This window comes from Hypanus sabinus, chromosome 9 (assembly GCF_030144855.1).
Source record: "Hypanus sabinus isolate sHypSab1 chromosome 9, sHypSab1.hap1, whole genome shotgun sequence".
Taxonomy (NCBI): Eukaryota; Metazoa; Chordata; class Chondrichthyes; order Myliobatiformes; family Dasyatidae; genus Hypanus; species Hypanus sabinus.
Genome location: NC_082714.1, coordinates 87,012,055 through 87,029,569, shown reverse-complemented (window position 1 = coordinate 87,029,569; position 17,515 = coordinate 87,012,055). Strand labels below are relative to the sequence as shown.

The 17,515-nt window shown below is 39.9% G+C and overlaps 1 protein-coding gene across 2 annotated transcripts in view; it reads right to left on the bottom strand.

Annotated features, from left to right (window-relative positions):
* Positions 1 to 17,515, bottom strand: part of ash1l (ash1 (absent, small, or homeotic)-like (Drosophila)) — a 374,764-nt gene that overhangs the window by 310,755 nt on the left and 46,494 nt on the right. For both annotated transcript variants that reach the window (XM_059980070.1, XM_059980071.1), the window contains exon 2: positions 9,364 to 9,957. In XM_059980070.1, coding sequence (XP_059836053.1) covers positions 9,364 to 9,807 — 444 coding nt within the window. In that variant the 5' untranslated portion in view covers positions 9,808 to 9,957. The remainder of the gene's footprint in view (positions 1 to 9,363; positions 9,958 to 17,515) is intronic.

The window sequence follows — 17,515 nt, the reverse complement described above, 5'->3', positions numbered from 1 at the left end:
TTGGAGTACCGCCCTCAGTTCTGGTCACCTCACTAAAGGAAGGATGTGGAAGCCATAGAAAGGGTGCAGAAGAGATTTACAAGAATGTAGCCTGGATTGGGAAGCATGCCTTATGAGAATAGATTGAGTGAACTCAGCCTTTTCTCCTTAGAGCGGCAGAGGGTGAGAGGTGACCTGATAGAGCTGTATAAGATGATGAGAGGCAATGATCGTGTGGATAGTCAGAGGCTTTTTTCCCAGGGCACTGTTTTAATGTGCTTGGAAGCAGATATAGAGGAGATGTCAGGGATAAGTTGTTTTTTTAAAATTAAGCAGAGTGATGAGTGTGTGGAATAGGCTGCCAGCGATGGTGGTGGAGGCAGATACAGTAGGATCCTTTAAGAGACTCCCAGATAGGTACATGGATCTCAGAAAAATTAGAGAGCTATGGGTAACCCTAGGTAATTTCTAAAGTAAGTAACACACACAAAATGCAGGTGGAACACAGCAGGCCAGGCAGCTTCTATAAGGAGAAGCACTGTCGATGTTTCGGGTCGAGACCCTTCGTCAGACTTGAGTTCCACCAGCATGCTATGTGTGTTGTTTGAATTTCCAGCAGCTGCAGATTTCCTCGTGTTTGTTCTAAAGTAAGTACATGCTTGGCACAGCATTGTGGGCTGAAGGGCCTGTATTGAGCTGTAAGTTTTCTATGTTTCTAATTATGCAGCTGTTAAAAAGTAAATCGTAGTTATAGCTCACAGAAAGGTTGTACAAACTCATCACAGTAGTATTACACCCTGCTCAAATGTAATAATCTATTTTAACCTTTTCTGTATCCTCTCTATCCCTTGTTTGTAAAGGCTTGCTGCTTTAAAACATCTTGCTATATATACTTGAAGTAGGTACTCAAGTTAAACACTATTACTATCTTCCTCTAAACTGGCCACTTGCTCTCCTGTAGGTCAGCTGGAACCTGTGCTTTGAACTGATGAATTGGCTACTCTTTCAGAATAGCGTGTAATGCACTAAACAGAGCGCAACCAGCATTTAGTACAAATTCAACATCATGCAGCTAGAGGAGGGGCAGTATGGATCATGAAGAGGATGCAGAAAAGCTTCAATGGGATTTCCACATGTCAGATGGAATTAATGTTGTGAACTGTACAGTCATCTATTTTAGTTGTAAAAAATTATTAAAAATAGTTTTAAAAGAGATGGAAAGGAGTTGGTGTTCAGAGGGATTTGGATATCCTTGTACACAAATTACTGAAAGAAAACATGTAGATACAACAAGCATTCAGAAAGGCAAATTGTACTTTGGATTTTATAGGAGAATTTAAGTACCAGTACAGAAATGATTTACTTCAATTACATTGGGTCCTGATAAGGCAGCACTGAGTTGTATACGTAGCCTGGGTCTACCAACCTACAGAAGGATTTACTACAATGGAGAGCGTGCAGTGAAGGGTCATCAGATTTTATCCTGGGATGATGAGCTTAACTTCTGAGGAGAAATAAAGCAAACTGGAATATTCTCTTGAAAATGTTCAGGTTGAGTAAACCATTGGGTCCTTTGAGCTTAGATTCCGATTAATTATTACACATTCATTGAAAATGAATCATTTGTGTTAACAACCAACACACCCGAGGATGTGCTGGAGGCAGCCTGCAAGTGTCACCAAATATTCCAAGAAGTGTCACTGCCAATATAGCATGTCTGTAATGCTTAGAGGAACAACAGTAACAGAACAAAACAACGGTAAAACTAGTCCTTTTTCACCTTCACACAAACAAGACAGATAAACAGGTCTCCAAACCCACATCAGGCTGCCTTTGGGCCTCCGACCAATTTTATTGTTCCAATCATCAAGATTATGGCTTGAAGTAAGAGATGAGTCATCTATTTCCTCAAAACTCAAAAATCTATCATCTCAACTGACTGGTGCTCCAAATGCCTCTGGAGTACAGGATTCACCATCCACTACATGAAATTTGTTATATCAGTTCTAAACTGTCTGAGTCTCTGACCCTTGCAAAATCCTAAACTAGAGTGAACACCCTCCCTGTATCACTCTTTTGAAGTCTTTAAAAATTTCAAAGGGATCAACACACATTTTTCTGCAGAAGATCAACCTAGACTTTTCAATTGTAAGGAATATCTGCTATCTCTGGACAAATCTAGTGAATCGACAGTAATAACTACACCCTTTCTTGGATAAAGAGACCAAAACTAACCAATCTGCTGATTGATTATTTTTAGGTAACGAAGGAATGAAATATTATGTAGTTTGTTCAAAGAACAAAGGTGAGGCAAAAAAAAACAAGAATGAACTCATTAAATAGAAAAGCAGTAGGTGGGGTCCAAAGGCACCTATTTCTATTCTTTAGATTTGTGTGTACTGCAAAGTTAAAGTACAAAACCTAGTATTTTCCCTCCTGTGGCCTTTTTGCCCACACTCTACCCTTTAAAATCTATACAATAGCTTATTTGAGATCTCTCATAAGAATATATCTAAATCCATTCTTCCTTCCACTTTGTCCTTCTATCTTCACCCACTAACCAATATACAAGCCCTTAACAGAGAGATCTTTGCTAAAAATCATTCATTTCAAACCACAGTACAAAGAAGTAGACTCAGCACAGATACCACAACTACAAGTGTTTTCTGCCTCCTGGCCATCTGTCCACCCGGGTGACTAGATCTCCTTTATTAATTGATGCCTTTTAAAGCAATAGTTAAATGCCATGTTTTGTGGTGATCCACATGAGATACTGTAAAAGATATTGGTAGTACATTTCTATTAAAAGCTATTATATCATGCTATATTACACATGTAATCCTCTTTTACTAAAAATAGAAGCAAAATAAAAGACGAATCTCTCTTTCCAATTTAAGGTACAGAGCCCTGAAGGTCAATCATCTAGTGCTACAAAGCTAGCTGTTAGTGTACTCGTAGATGACTTTTGAATCTCCCAAACACTTTAGATTAATGGCCAAGGACCACTGGAACCAATGTCTCTATCAAACACTACAGAGATTCTCCCCAGGATACAACACAGTGTTCAGTTCATGTGAACTGTGCAGAGCCCAGTCAGAAATGCAGTCATGAACAGAGCTCCCACATGGCAGAAGATGCTCACAGCACTACAGTACCCACAAATCCTTCTCAATAGTTTCCCAATTTATGGTACAGGTTGTACATAAATTGAGTGTTCATGAAGCTGAGAATTGTCCTCCAATAATAGAGGATCTCATTGAGATTACATTCAGAATACTGTGCATGGACCTTATTTACAAGACTATCATACTATAGAACGAAAGAACAGCAAATATTCAATATGAAGTAGTTCTGATGGAATTCCTAGTTTACTTACATACCGATTGTTAAAGTAACCACTTTAACCGCTAAAGTAACCCTTCTTGCCCTTGTCAATTCACAATAGTTTTTAAGTCACTAAGTAAATAGCTTTCAAACTTCCGTAGCATTGTTATCTCAGAACGCTACACCTGGGATATTTTAATGCATTAGATATTCACCATATAGTGCTGCGTGATTCAAGTTAGAGGGCTAGTAACCAGAGGCCAAGATAATCCATCCAGAGTTACGAGTTTGAATACTTCCTAGGAATTTTAATTTAAGTATAGGTGACCCCCGCATAATTGTGTGTGGGGTGGTGAAGAGGATGGTTATATTTCTGGAAAACTGTCTGCTTTGCAAAGTCACTTGCACATGAGTCAAAAGTGAGGGATAAATAAAAAAATTACTTACTCGCATAAATTTCAAGAGAACAGATTTTATTTCATCCCAAATTTTGGGTAGTGGTTTCTGAATACAGTAAGGGAAATTTTCCATTACCTGGTCACATGTAATTAAATCAAATTGCAGTATAAACTACTTTCAATTACCAGAAGTGTTGTTAAAACCCATCTAGTTCACTAGTATTCTTCAGCAAAGGAAATCTGTTACCTTTTTATAGGTGGGCCTGTGTGTGACTCTGATCTTGGAAATGAGCTGACATGCCACCCATTCCAAAAGCAATTAAAAAAGTTAAGTTCTTCTCTAGTGTAATACAGTAAGTGATAAACCATATACACACATTTCTGAACATCTAAACATGGAAGTAGTTACATTCCTGTCCTGACAGATGAGAATTTTTCTCAGAAAAGTTCCTGCCATTGTCCAACATGAATGCAGGTTACCATAATATAGTAACCATTTAGTAAAAGTATATATAGAGATTGGAAATGATGCACTACAATCTGAATGCAGACAGTGTACAGTTAGCATTACACTTTACAGAGCCAGCAATCAGGGTTAAATTCCCTCTGCTGTCTATAAGTCTGTATTGAGTATCCACTGAGCGCAGGAAAATGGGACTCAGGAAAGCATGGACCTATAGGGTTGAAGGATCTTCTTCAACCAGAGGGTAATGAATCCATGGAATTCATTGCCACAGACAGCTGTGGAGGCCAAATCACTGGGTATACTTAAAGTGGAAGTTATAGTTTCTTGAACAGCAAACATTCACTAGATTCGCCTCTGGGGTTTGATGATGATGATGATGATGATGAAGAATGGGAGAGAATTACATCTGACTGGGCTAGCATCCAGGGGATTCAAAACAATAGAAGGGGTGGGGTACAAAAATCTAGAATGAGAGGGAAATGTTATGGAATCACACAAAATTGAAAAGGGACTTGTTAAGAAAGTAATAGGGATAATACCTGCCTGGCTCAGGTGTCTGGAATCAGAATTACCAGTCTCAAAAGTAAGAGTTCAGCCAGGGGTGATAAATTTCTTAACAGAGCCGAGTGAATCTCTGCAATTCGCAGCAGAGATCTGTGGAGCGTCAGCTACTGAATATATAAGACCAAGACCAGTAAAATTTTGAATATTAAGGGAATAAGTAGTTAAGAGGAAGTGCAAGAAAAAAGGGGCCAAATGGCCTACTTCTGCTTCTAGTTCTCATTAAAGGTTCTACGGCATCACGTCAAACATCACAAAATATCCAGCCTTTGAGTGGATCATGTAGCCACAGCAGTTTTGTGAATAGGCCAGCTCTGTTTATTTAGATACAGCACAGAATAGACCCTTCTGGCCCTTCAAGTTGCACTGCCAGCAACCCCCGATTTGAATCCCAACTGAATTTACAATAACTGGGAATGCAAGAGGTAATCAGACCATCCTGAGGAAACGCACACATCTCACAGGGAGGAAGTACAAAATCCTTACAGACAGCAGAACTGAACTCCAAACTCAAGCACCCTGAGCTGTAATAGTGTCGCACTAACTGCTGCGTTACTATGGCACTCATTTCTAGTCAGTGCTGATCTCCACAACGAAGAATGCTGTTAGATGGGGAATTAACAATAGCATTACCATTGAATATCAAGAATGGTTACCCTCTTGAATATGAAAGCAGAGAAACATGTACTTCCACAGTTCATCAACAAATTTGGTTATTCAGGCTTGTTGACACAAGTTCAATCGTATATATTTATATATATATATATATTTATATTAAAAGAACAGAAGTTGTTCCACTGGTTGCTCCCATTTTCTAGAATAGTAACCATTCTGGTAAACAATGTGGGCATACTATGGCAGCAGCAGAATGTGTAGTGACTCCCAGGCTGTCACAAGCACATCCTTGAGTGTGTTAATTGTTAACACAGACAACATACTTTACTGTATGTTTTGATGTACAAGCAATAAATCAATCTGAATCACTATATCTTGTTGCTTAACCTATTTTCTATCTAAGCTACCTCTGTCATTGATTCCATGGACTTCAACTCCTGATGCCTGGTCTACCAAGCGTCCGAGTGCAGTGTACTTACAGCAATTTTATTTTCAGAATTCACAAGACTAGCTTAGGGTAAATAAGGATAACGATTATATCAAAACTCACAAATAAAATGTACCAATTGCATTAAATAAAGTCCGTAAGAATTGTGCTGGGGGCAGCCCACAATTGTAGCCACACTTCTGTTGGCAATGTAGCATGCCCACAACTTACTAATCCTAACCATACGTCTCCAGAATTTGAAAGGAAACTGAAGCACCTGGAGGAAAGTCACAGGGTCACGGACAGAACGTACAAACTCCTTACTGACAGTGGCAAGAATTCAACCCGAATCCTACATCCTGCACTGTAAAAATGTTTTGCTAACTGCTACACTACCGTGCTGCCAGAAACCTGGAAGTACTTTTATTTTATGTACAGCAGGCCTGAAGTAGTGGATATAATCAAATCAAGGTACATTCATTATTGGCAATGGTCACCACTGACAAAAACTTGATTGCAACAGCTACAACTATGGCAGCAGGATAAATAATTAGCAGACAGTAACAATTCACCTTCCTACTTCTCAAAACTGTTCTAGAATCTACAAGTAGTTAGTGTAATGGAGATTTCTCCAGTCAGCTGACTAAGCAGATTCAACCAGTTAGGCTAAAGCAGTGCATGAGTAGTTCATAATCCACCAACAGCACACTGTGGCTGCAATGCTTACTGTCCAAAGGCATACGTCAACAACTAAAAGTAATCAGTTGCAGGGTTTTGACCTGAAACATCAACAATTCCTTTCCTTCCACAGATGCTATTTGACTTAAGAGCTCTTCCAGCATCTTCCAGTTTTTGTTGCTCCAGGTTCCAGCATCTGCAGTCTTGTGTCCCCACCACACCATCCAAATTTATTGCTGCATAAAATCTTGGAACTCTATGCAAAAAAAAATCACTCATAAAGGACAACAGCAATTAGTGGCAGTATTTCACCATCTTCAAGACACAATTAATGACTTCCAAGGAACTTGCAAGATCTCGTAAGAAACCTACAACTGATTGATCTTTTATCCCAAAACCCTAACCCCTCAAATTCTCCTTAGTCTAATGACCACTACTGAGAATGCAAGAAAAAACAGAAAACAGCTCAGATTTTGCATTTGACCCTAACCCCTGGCACAAAATCTTAACCAGGGAGGAAGACAACGAATGTCATTAAATAAAGGATAAAGGCAAAAGGCGGATAACTACAAGGTAAAAATGAGAAAATCTGCAGATGCTAAAAATCCAAGCAATGCTACAGGCCAGTTAAGATTATTGCTTGTAGTCAGGAAAATGCTTGAAGCTATCATTAAGGAAGAAGTATAGGTGTGGATTCATGAAAGGCAGGTTCTGTTTGACAAACTTACTGGAGTTTTTTTTTTGATATGAGCACAGTGGATGGAAGGGAAAAGGTCCATTTTGTACACTAGGATTTCCAGAAGGTGTTTGATAAGGTGCTGCATAAAAGACAACCATAGTAAGGATGCGTGGTTTGGGGTAATGTAATAGCATGGATAGAGGATTGATTAACCAACTGAAGGCATAGAGTTGGGTTAACTGGACACTTCTGTTGGCAGTCAGTGCTGAGCACGCAATAATTTACGATATACATTAATAATTCGGAAGTGGAGACTGAATTTGTTGATGACAAATGGAAAGGAAAAGCAAATTGTGGAGAGGATGTGGAAAGTCTGCAGAGAGACAGAGATAGATTAAGTGAGTGGGTAAGTGCCTGGCACATGGGGTACAACATTGGTAAATGCACGGTCATTCACCTTGGAAGCAAAAATAGAAGATTAGATTATTTAAATGGTGAAAGGTTGCAGTATGCTGCTCTGCAGAATGACTTGAGAGTGCTTGTGCAAAAGGTTGGTTTACATGGGCAATAGATTATCAAGAAAGCAAATAGAATGCTTGCCTTAATTGCTAGGAGGGATTGAATTTAAGAGCAGAGGGGTTTATGCTACAATAGATCGGTTACTGGTGAAGCTATACCTGGAGTATTGTGTGCAGCTCTGATCTCCTAGACATACTAGCTTTGGGGACTGTGCATAGGAGTTTCACCAGCTTGATTTTGGAGATGAGGGTATAAGCCCAAGAGGAGAGATTGAGTCACCTAGTGCTATACTCATTGGAATTCAGAAGAATGAGAGGGGATTTTATAGAAACATAAAATTATGAAAGGAATAGAGAAGATAGAGGCAGGAAAGTTGCTTCCTCTGATAGGCGAGCTTAGCACTAAGAGACATAGCATCATGATTTGGGGGAATAGATTAAGGACAGGGATTTTTCCCAGAAAGTAATGCATCTGTGGAATTCTCTGGCCAGGGTAACAGTAGATGCTACCTCGTTAAATATATTTAAGACATAAATATATTGCATATATTTAAAATGTTTGCATAGAAATGGAACTAAGGATTACGGGAAAAGAAGAGATAGGTGGTGCCAAATTCATGGCCAGATCGGCCATGACCTTACTGAATGGCATAGGAGGCTCAGCGGACCAGATGGCCGACTCCTGCTCCTGTTCCTTATATTATACTCACTCTCATGTATCTATAAATGAGGGTGGGAAGGTTAGGCTGCATGTCAGAACTAAATTCTGAAAGAACTGAAGGTTTAAAATAAGAAACTGCTAGAAAAACATACACCTGACAACAAATTCTGATGGAATAAATGTTTTGTGCATTCATGCATTGACCTGCATTCTATCTGCAGTTTTTTTTTTAAAAAACTTTAATAATTTAATTTTCATTTTAATAAAGCATTAATAAAGCAAATAAGATTACTCAAAGTCACATTCCCACAAAAACTAAGAGGCAATTTTGCAGCTAAGAATAATCGTTTAAAATTTGCATGTAGTACCCATGGGAAATGCCACAACAGATTCTGACAATGGGATAATGATAATTTAAAGGAAGATATAGTTTTTTTAAAAAAAATAGGTAAGCACATTACTGGTTAAAAGAATCTGAAGGAAGTCATATTTTCTTTCATAAATGTAACTGGTAATATGAGCATTTAAAGTCCATTCTAAACTACCCTGAATTGAAGAGCCGGTAACAGTCAAATTAATTTGATGGATCCAAAGTTAAAAATACACTGGGCCAGATTTCCTTTCTTCAACGAGCTAGGTAGCATCTTAAAAAGCAATTCAGTAATTTTGAGCTTACTATTAGAGAGACAGTATTTTCTTTTCCATTCCCGTTTCAATTTATGCCCCATTTACCAGAGTCAGATTAAAACTCATGTGCCTCACTCACCTGGCTGCATTTCTGAACCACTCCATCAAGACACAATACAAAATGATTCGACAGTCCCAGCAGAATTATGGACATAATCTGGGGCAACATTTAAGCACTTTGATTTCAATTTGGTAAATCATTATATTTACTTGGCTACCCTAAAGGTCAGGCTGAAAAAGTGTGAAGATCCTCCCTCAAGTACAGAAGACGTTTTAAAGATGGAAAAAGCTCCCAGCCAATAAGGACGTCAAAAAGGGACAAACATTCAAGTCAATTTCCACAAAATCTTACTTAACACGCAAACCTTACCCGTTTTTGCTCACTCTCTTCTTCCCTTTCTTCAGTTGTCTTCCCACTTTTAGCGATCTTCATTCGCGAGTGCTTGATGGTGGTTTTTATAGCTGGCCGGCAAACGTAATTTTCCAGGCTTTTTGGGGGTTTCTTAGTTCTCTTAGGCTGCAACCCAATCTTCAGCTTTAGGCTGCCCTCCGCAAAGTTTGTCTCCTTGACTGAGAACTGCTGCTGGTCTGAGTTTGTTGGGTCAAGTTCTTGTCTGGAGTCAATTACTTTCCCCTCCTCCTGCTTCCAGTTTGTACCATCTTCCTCCTCCAAGGCTGTCCCATCCAACTCTTCTTCTCTCCTGCCAACCACTTTACTGTAACAACTTGTTGGGGTATTCTTTCCAGGGCTTCCCTCTGCATCAATGCCCAAAGACTGGTTCATAGACCCTAATAAAACATTTCTTTGTTCCATTCTGCAACTTCCCCCAATCCTTACCAAGCACTGGCAAGGATGGTTAGAAACAGGCACCTGTGAGTTCAGAGGGCTACTTCCTGTAGCAGGCACTGACACTACACAAGCCACCTGGTTATAGCTTCCACGTGAAATGCAGCATCGCTGTCACTGTGGGGGGAAAAAAAAGAGAAAAACAAAAATCAGCATTATCTATGATTCACCCACGCTTTGAACATTCCCCAGCAAAGGTGACAGAAAAGGCCCATTAACATCATGAAGGATGACCCTGCTCATGAACCTTTGACCCACTCCCTTCAGGGAGGAGGCTACGTATCATCCATGTCAGGACCGCAAAAATCAAAAACCATCATTTTCTCCACCATTAACACACCCATCCACACCACCACTACTATCATTTCCTGTCAGTTACCTTAGGCACAGACACTCCTGTGTCTAGCATCACTTATGGACATGCAATCAATGTATATTAGGTATTTTAGGTTTTTTTTAAATTACAGGTCAAGTACCCCTTAACTGAAATTCCAAAATCCCAAAAACCTCTGAAATCCTATTGTTTTTTGAGCATTGTTACGATGTTACAAATGGAAAATTACACAAGACAATGGGAAGATTCTTAGGCAATGTGCAGGTCTCTGCAGCTCTATGATCTCACCTTTGTAATAAACACAAGGAAATGAATTTTTTTTTAAAAAAACTGCAGAGAGCAAAAAAAAATGGAAGACCTCGGTCATGTTTCCTCAGTGTCAAGAGTGAACATATGCCACTTAATGGTATGTTGATCATGAAACAAGAAAAGATCTAGCTTGACAAACTGAAAATTGAAGGCAATTGGGAATATTCAGTAGGTTAGTTGCAGAAACTTAAGAAACGGCATGGCAATAAATTTTTAAAACATCCACTGATCACAAAAATCTAGCATCAGAACAAGCCTACAACACTAATTGTTTTTGTACCTTGCATAAAATCCAAAAACAGTAAAATACAAATACAGTGTACTGAAACTTTGTAATCAAATCATGGCATTGTAGGTTGAGACTGAAAGCCTGCTGCTGCTTGTTAACAGCTGATTCGGGTATTCTCCCAACACTGCTGTGCTGCTTTTGTTACCTGTATGCATTATATTTTCATTATACTAATGGTATGTAATAATTTTTACTATTTACATATCAAAGTACATTTATTATCAAAGTATCTATACTTTATACAACTGAGATTAGCCTTCTTACAGGCATCTGCAAAACAAAGAACCCCAATAGAAACCCATTAAAAGAAAAGACCAACAAACACCCAACATGCAGAGAGATGCATGCAAACAATAAAAGCAAGCAAATAGCATTCAGAAATTCACACTGTGACAGTTGCAGGCCACAATTCGGTGCAGAGATGAGAAAAGTTGTGGAGTAACAAGTTGAAGTGCAGCACAGAGTAGAGTAACCTCTCAGAGCAGCGAACTGATCTGGACCATGCCTCGCCTCCGGCACCCTATCCTTTTCAATCCAGAGTGGTGCTTGAATCATTGAGAACCTGAACCATGCCGCTTCAATACAGTCTCAGGCTGATGCCCTACCACCTCAATTCTGCCCTTACCCAAATTTTCACATACAGGCGGCCCTCCTTATCCGCAGGGGAATGGTTCAGGGATCCCCTCCGGATACCAAAAAATGCAGATGTTGACGTCAGTGGACTTTAGGACCCAGCGGAGCTCCAGACCTTTCTGAATCTGTCTCAGTGAGGTGGACTTTAGGACCCAGTGGAGTTCCAGACCTGCCGCCCACAGTATCTCTGTTCCAGAAAACAATCACAATTGAAAATAAAGTGGAAATAATAAACTGACACTAAATAATACTGAACTTAGAGAACTTCTGGTTTTTTTCGATTCCTGATCTTCAGTAACCTACGCACATCGTCCCGTATACTTAAAATCATCTCTAGATTACTTATAATACCCAATACAATGTAAATGCTACGTAAATAGTTGTTATTGTTTAGGGAATAATGACAAGAAGAAAGTCTCTACAAGCTCAAACAACAAGTGCTGGAGAGAGAACTTCTGGGTTTTCCCGATCCATGGTTGGTTGAATCTGCGCATGCAGAACCCGCGAATAAGGAGAGGTGACTGTGTGTATGATGAAGTGTAAGACAAACACTGTTTACCGGTAGTACATAAATTAAGAGCTGGCTTGGGATTGCCATTATTTCCAACTCATTATATATTCTAAAACTGCAAAAAAAAATCCGAAATCCAAAACACTTCCAGCCCCAAGTATTTCAGATTGAGGGGTACTCAGCCTGCATTGTGTTCTTTTTCGTATTTATTTTTGTGTTGCAGCAGATCCATAGTAACAATGATTTCATTCTCTTTTACACTTGTGTACTGGAAATGACATTAAACAATCTTGAATAAAAGCAGCTTAGAGACAAATGGGTCCGAAGACTGAAGTATAGCTTTTTATTTAGTGAAAACGTTTGAGAGCCATATGAAGATCTTTTTTTTAAAACTGCAATATTTACTTCAATGCTATTGCAGCCTGAGAATGGGAATGACTCCACTTGACACCAAAGTCAAACCAATAAACGTGGTGTGAGGCTCTTAAAGCAGGATGTTGAAATACTCCCATCATTCGGTATCGCTGACAGTATACTCTCCCTCAACATAATCCAAATATGGACAGAGTTTCCAGGGCTATTTTATAAAACAAGTCCTAGATTTAGTAGATACATGCTATAAAAAGACATTAAAAGGTGCAAGACAATTTGTTAGAAAAGGCCAGTTCCCAGTGTTACTGCATAAAATTTACAAGGAGTTACAGATGTCTCATAACTGTTTTCATTACTTATGTCAGTGACTCCATTTCTCAGCATTTACCTCCTCAGAGAATTTTTCAAATTTACAACAAAAGACACCAATACTCAGTTCATTGTATTCATACTAGTTAAAAATAGAGCCAATTGAGTTCCCACTCTCTTGAAGCCTTGGAGACTGATGCTCAAATCCAGGAATATTTTAAAATGTGATGTGATTTCTGCCTTTACCTTTTCAGACAGGAAGCTCCAACCTCCATTCTTTTCAACAATTTTGTTTTCTTGCCCAAATGCTTTCAGCATTGACCTTAAACCTATCTCCCACAGTTATCTACCAATCTAGTAAGGGATGCATTTTCTAACCACCCCCCCCCACCCTGTCCAGGGATAACAAATTATTCCCCCCCCACCGAGTTAAACCTCCACCATATTTCTTCTGTGCTCAATGGAACAAACAAAATAGTTTAAATTTCTCAATCATTCTCCAGCACAGAAATCACCCTTAGATGCACCACAGTAGAATTTGAATACACATTACATTTCCATCTAGAGTGCATCTGTGAAAAATGAAAATGGACATCATTGGTGAGGTTTACCAAAATCTTGGCTTTGCAATTGTGAAAGAATTCTAGCAATGAAATGCAAGGAGGGCCAGGAATCTATCCCAAAGCTTCCCTGATATCAGTGTATTTAGACAAGTACATATACCAAATCAAATTCCCAAATCTTCATGTTCTAGCTTCTTGTCAACTCAAAGAACAGCTCCTACACCAAAGGGGTGGGGTTGTGTGTGAGAGTGAAGCTGAGAGTGAGACCTTGTTTCAGGACCTCATGGAAGATCATCATTTGATCTGCTCATAACCAAAAGAATGTAAACATTAACTTTCAGTAACACAAGAGATGCTGAAAATCCAAAGCAACACACACACAATGCTGGAGGAACTCAGCAGGTCAGGCTGCATCTTTGGAGAGGAATAAAGAGTTGATGTTTCCGGCAAAGACCCTTCATCAGGACTTGCATGTCTATTTCCATTATTTTCCAAATATCCAATTAAACCAAGTATTTCTTTTGGCTTGCTTATTATTTTTTAATAAAAGATACCTTTCAGTAAAAAAACATATTATCCTTCTTCAACACTATCTTTTCCAACCACCACCTTCAACTTCTCACCATGTCCCTCCCCCACTCACCTATCTTTACCCCCTCACCTGGCTTCACGAGCTTGCTTGTGTTCCTTCCCCTCCCTCACCTTCTAATACTGGCTCCCCTCCCCCTTTCCAGTCTGAATGAAAGCCTGAACTGTCAACTCTTTATTCCTTTCTAAAGATGCTGCCTGCTCTGCTGAGTTTCTCCACCATTCTGTGTGCCTTTCTCTGGATTTCCAGCATCTGCATAATAGAAACATAGAAAACAGTACAGGCCCTTTGGCCAACAAAGCTGTACCGAACATGTCTTTACCTTAGAAATTACCTAGGGTTACCTATAGCCCTCTATTTTTCTGAGCTCCATGCACCTTTCCAGGAGTCTCTTAAAAGACCCTATCGTTTCCACCACTATTGCCAGCAGCCCATTCCACGCACTCACCACTCTCTGTGTAAAGAACTCCCCCAACATCACCTCTGTATCTACACCCAAGCACCTTAAAACTGTGCCCTCTTGTGCTAGCCATTTCAGCCCTCGGAAAAAGCCTCTGACTATCCACACGATCAATGCCTCTCATCATCTTATACAGCTCTATCAGGTCACCTCTCATCCTCCGTTGCTCCAAGAAAAAAAGGCCAAGCTCACTCAACCTATTCTCATAAGGCATGCTCCCCAATCCAGACAACATCCTTGTAAAACTTTTCTGCACCCTTTCTATGGTTTCCACATCCTTCCTGTAGTGAGGTGATCAGAACTGAGCACAGTACTCCAGTGGGGTCTGACCAAGGTCCTACACAGCTGCAACTTTACCTCTTGGCTCCTGAATTCAATCGCATGATTGATGAAGGCCAATGCACCATATGCTTTAACCACAGAGTCAACCTGTGCAGCAGCTTTGAGTGCCCTATGGACTCGGACCCCAAGATCCCTCTGATCCTCCACACTGCCAAGAGTCTTACCATTCATACTACATTCTACCATCATATTTGACCTACCAAAATGAACCACCTCACACTTATCCGGGTTGAACTCCATCTGCCACTTCTCACCCCAGTTTTGCATCCCATCAATGCCCCACTGTAACCTTTGACAGCCCTCCACTTCCTCATCCAGGTCATTTATAAAAATCACAATGAGTAGGGGTCCCAGAACAGATCTCTGAGGCACACCACTGGTCACTGACCTCCATGCAGAATATGACCCATCTACGACCACTCTTTGCCTTCTGTGGGCAGGCCAGTTCTGGATCCACAAAGCAATGTGCCCTAGGATCCCATGTCTTCTTGCTTTCTCAATAATAGACAACAGGTGAAGGAGAGGACCATTCAGCCTTTCGAGCCAGCACCACCATTCAATGTGATCATGGCTGATCATCCACAATCAGTACCGCGTTCCTGCCCTCTCCCCATATCCCTTGACTCTGCTATCTTTAAGAGCTCTTTCTAACTCTTTCTTGAAAGCATCCAGAGAATTGGCCTCCACTGCCTTCTGAGGCAGAGCATTCCATAGATCCACAACTCTCTGGGTAAAAAAGTTTTTCCTCAACTTAATTCTAAATGGCCCACCCCTTATTCTTAAACTGTGGCCTCTGGTTCTGCACTTCCTCTAGATCGGGAACATGTTTCCTGCCTCCAGCATGTCCAATCGCTAAATAATCTTATATGTTTCAATCAGATCCCCTCTCATCCTTCTAAATTCCAGTGTATACAAGCCCAGTTGCTCCATTCTTTCAACATATGACAGTCCCGCCATCCCGGGAATTAACCTCGTGAACTTACGCTGCACTCCCTCAATAGCAAGAATGTCCTTCCTCAAATTTGGAGACCAAAACTGAACACTGTACTGCAGGTGTGGTCTCACCAGGGCCCTGTACAACTGCAGAAGGACCTCTTTACTCCAATACTCAACTCCCCTTGTTATGAAGGCCAACATGCCATTAGCTTTCTTTACTGCCTGCTGTACCTTCATGCTTACTTTCAGTGACTGATGAGCAAGGACACCTAGATCTCGTTGTACTTCCCTTTTTCCTAACTTGACACCATTCAGTTAATCTGCTTTCCTGTTCTTGCCACCAAAGTGGATAACCTCATATTTATCCACATTAAACTGCATCTGCCCACTCACCCAACCTGTCCAAGTCACCCTGCATTCTCCTAACATCCTCCTCATATTTCACACTGCCACCCAGCTTTGTGTCATCTGCAAATAAGCCTTGCATGGGGTACCTTATCAAATCCCTTTCTGAAATCCATATACACTACATATACTACTTTACCTTCATCAATCTGTTTAGTCACATCCTCAAAAAAAAATTCAACCATGCTGACTATTCCTAATCATACTATGCCTCTCCAAATGTTCATAAATCCTGCCTCTCAGGATCTTCTCCATCAACTTACCAACCACTGAAGTAAGACTCACTGGTCTATAACTTCCTGGGCCATCTCTACTCCCTTTCTTGAATAATGGAACAACATCTGCAACCCTCCAATCCTCCGGAACCTCTCCTGTCCCCACTGATGATGCAAAGATCATCGCCAGAGGCTCAGCAATCTCCTCCATTGCCTCCCACAGTAGCCTGGGGTACATCTCAACCGGTTTTATTGGGTTTTCCCACATAGGAACCAGTCAATTGGTTCTAAATTGAATTATTTTATGGATATAATAGAACAGTGGTTACTTGATTGGACTATTAGCTAGATATCTAAATGATTAATTCACGGTTCGAATCCCACCAAGACAACTTACAAATTTAGTATTAACAAAATCTGGAATTGAAATTAGCCTTTGTAACACTAACTGTTAAACTACTGAAGTTCTGAAATTAAAAAGCCACCTGGCTCACTAATGCTGTCCAGGGAAGGAAATCTACCGCTTCATTATGACTGGCCTATATGCGATTCCAAATCTATCTAGGGATAATTGGGAATTAATAATAAATGCTGGTACCCATGAACAAATTTTAAAAAATAAAATCATTATATGTCACAGCCTGTAACCTTGGGTGGCTGCAAAAGAGAAGATATAAAAAAAATACTATTTGCATTAAATTTCACAGTTCTATGCCAAATGTTTATTTCTTTATCCCAAAGTTAATTAATCGAGACTTTAAGTGTTCATATTCCCTTCCATGTTTACAATAATCATTTTTTAAAAGTACAGTGGATTCCTGTTAACTAGGACACACTAGAACCTGTATGTTATGGCTCTATTAAGCTGCTGTCCCAATTAGCTGAAACTTCATGGTTAAAAAGTAATATAAAAGAGAGAAAGTACTGTTTAACTGAGTAACAAATTTAAATGAAATACAAAGCATATTAGAACACTACCAAAAACTAGTACAGTACAATTGTATACTAGTTCCTAACAAATATTGACAGTGTATGAAATATTAAAAAAGAATATTAGATGAAGAGTCGTTGAAAGTGAGTCCATAGCTTATGGGAACAGTTAACCCCTCTGGTTCAAGAGCCTCATGGTTAAGTTCAGTAACCATTTCTGAACCTGGTGGCATAGGTCTTGAGGTGGCTTCTTCCTGATGGTAGCAGTAAGAATGAAGCATGGCCTGGATGAAGGGTGGGAGTCTTTGATGATGCTGCTTTCCTGCAATAGCACTCCCATGTGGATGTGCTCAACGGTAGGGAGCACACAATATTTTTGACGACTACATCCTCTCAATGTTCATTTTCATTGATGATTGAAGAGTTAAAATTCAAGATGATTGTCAATACCTTCAAATTCTTCATTGTTCCCAACTTG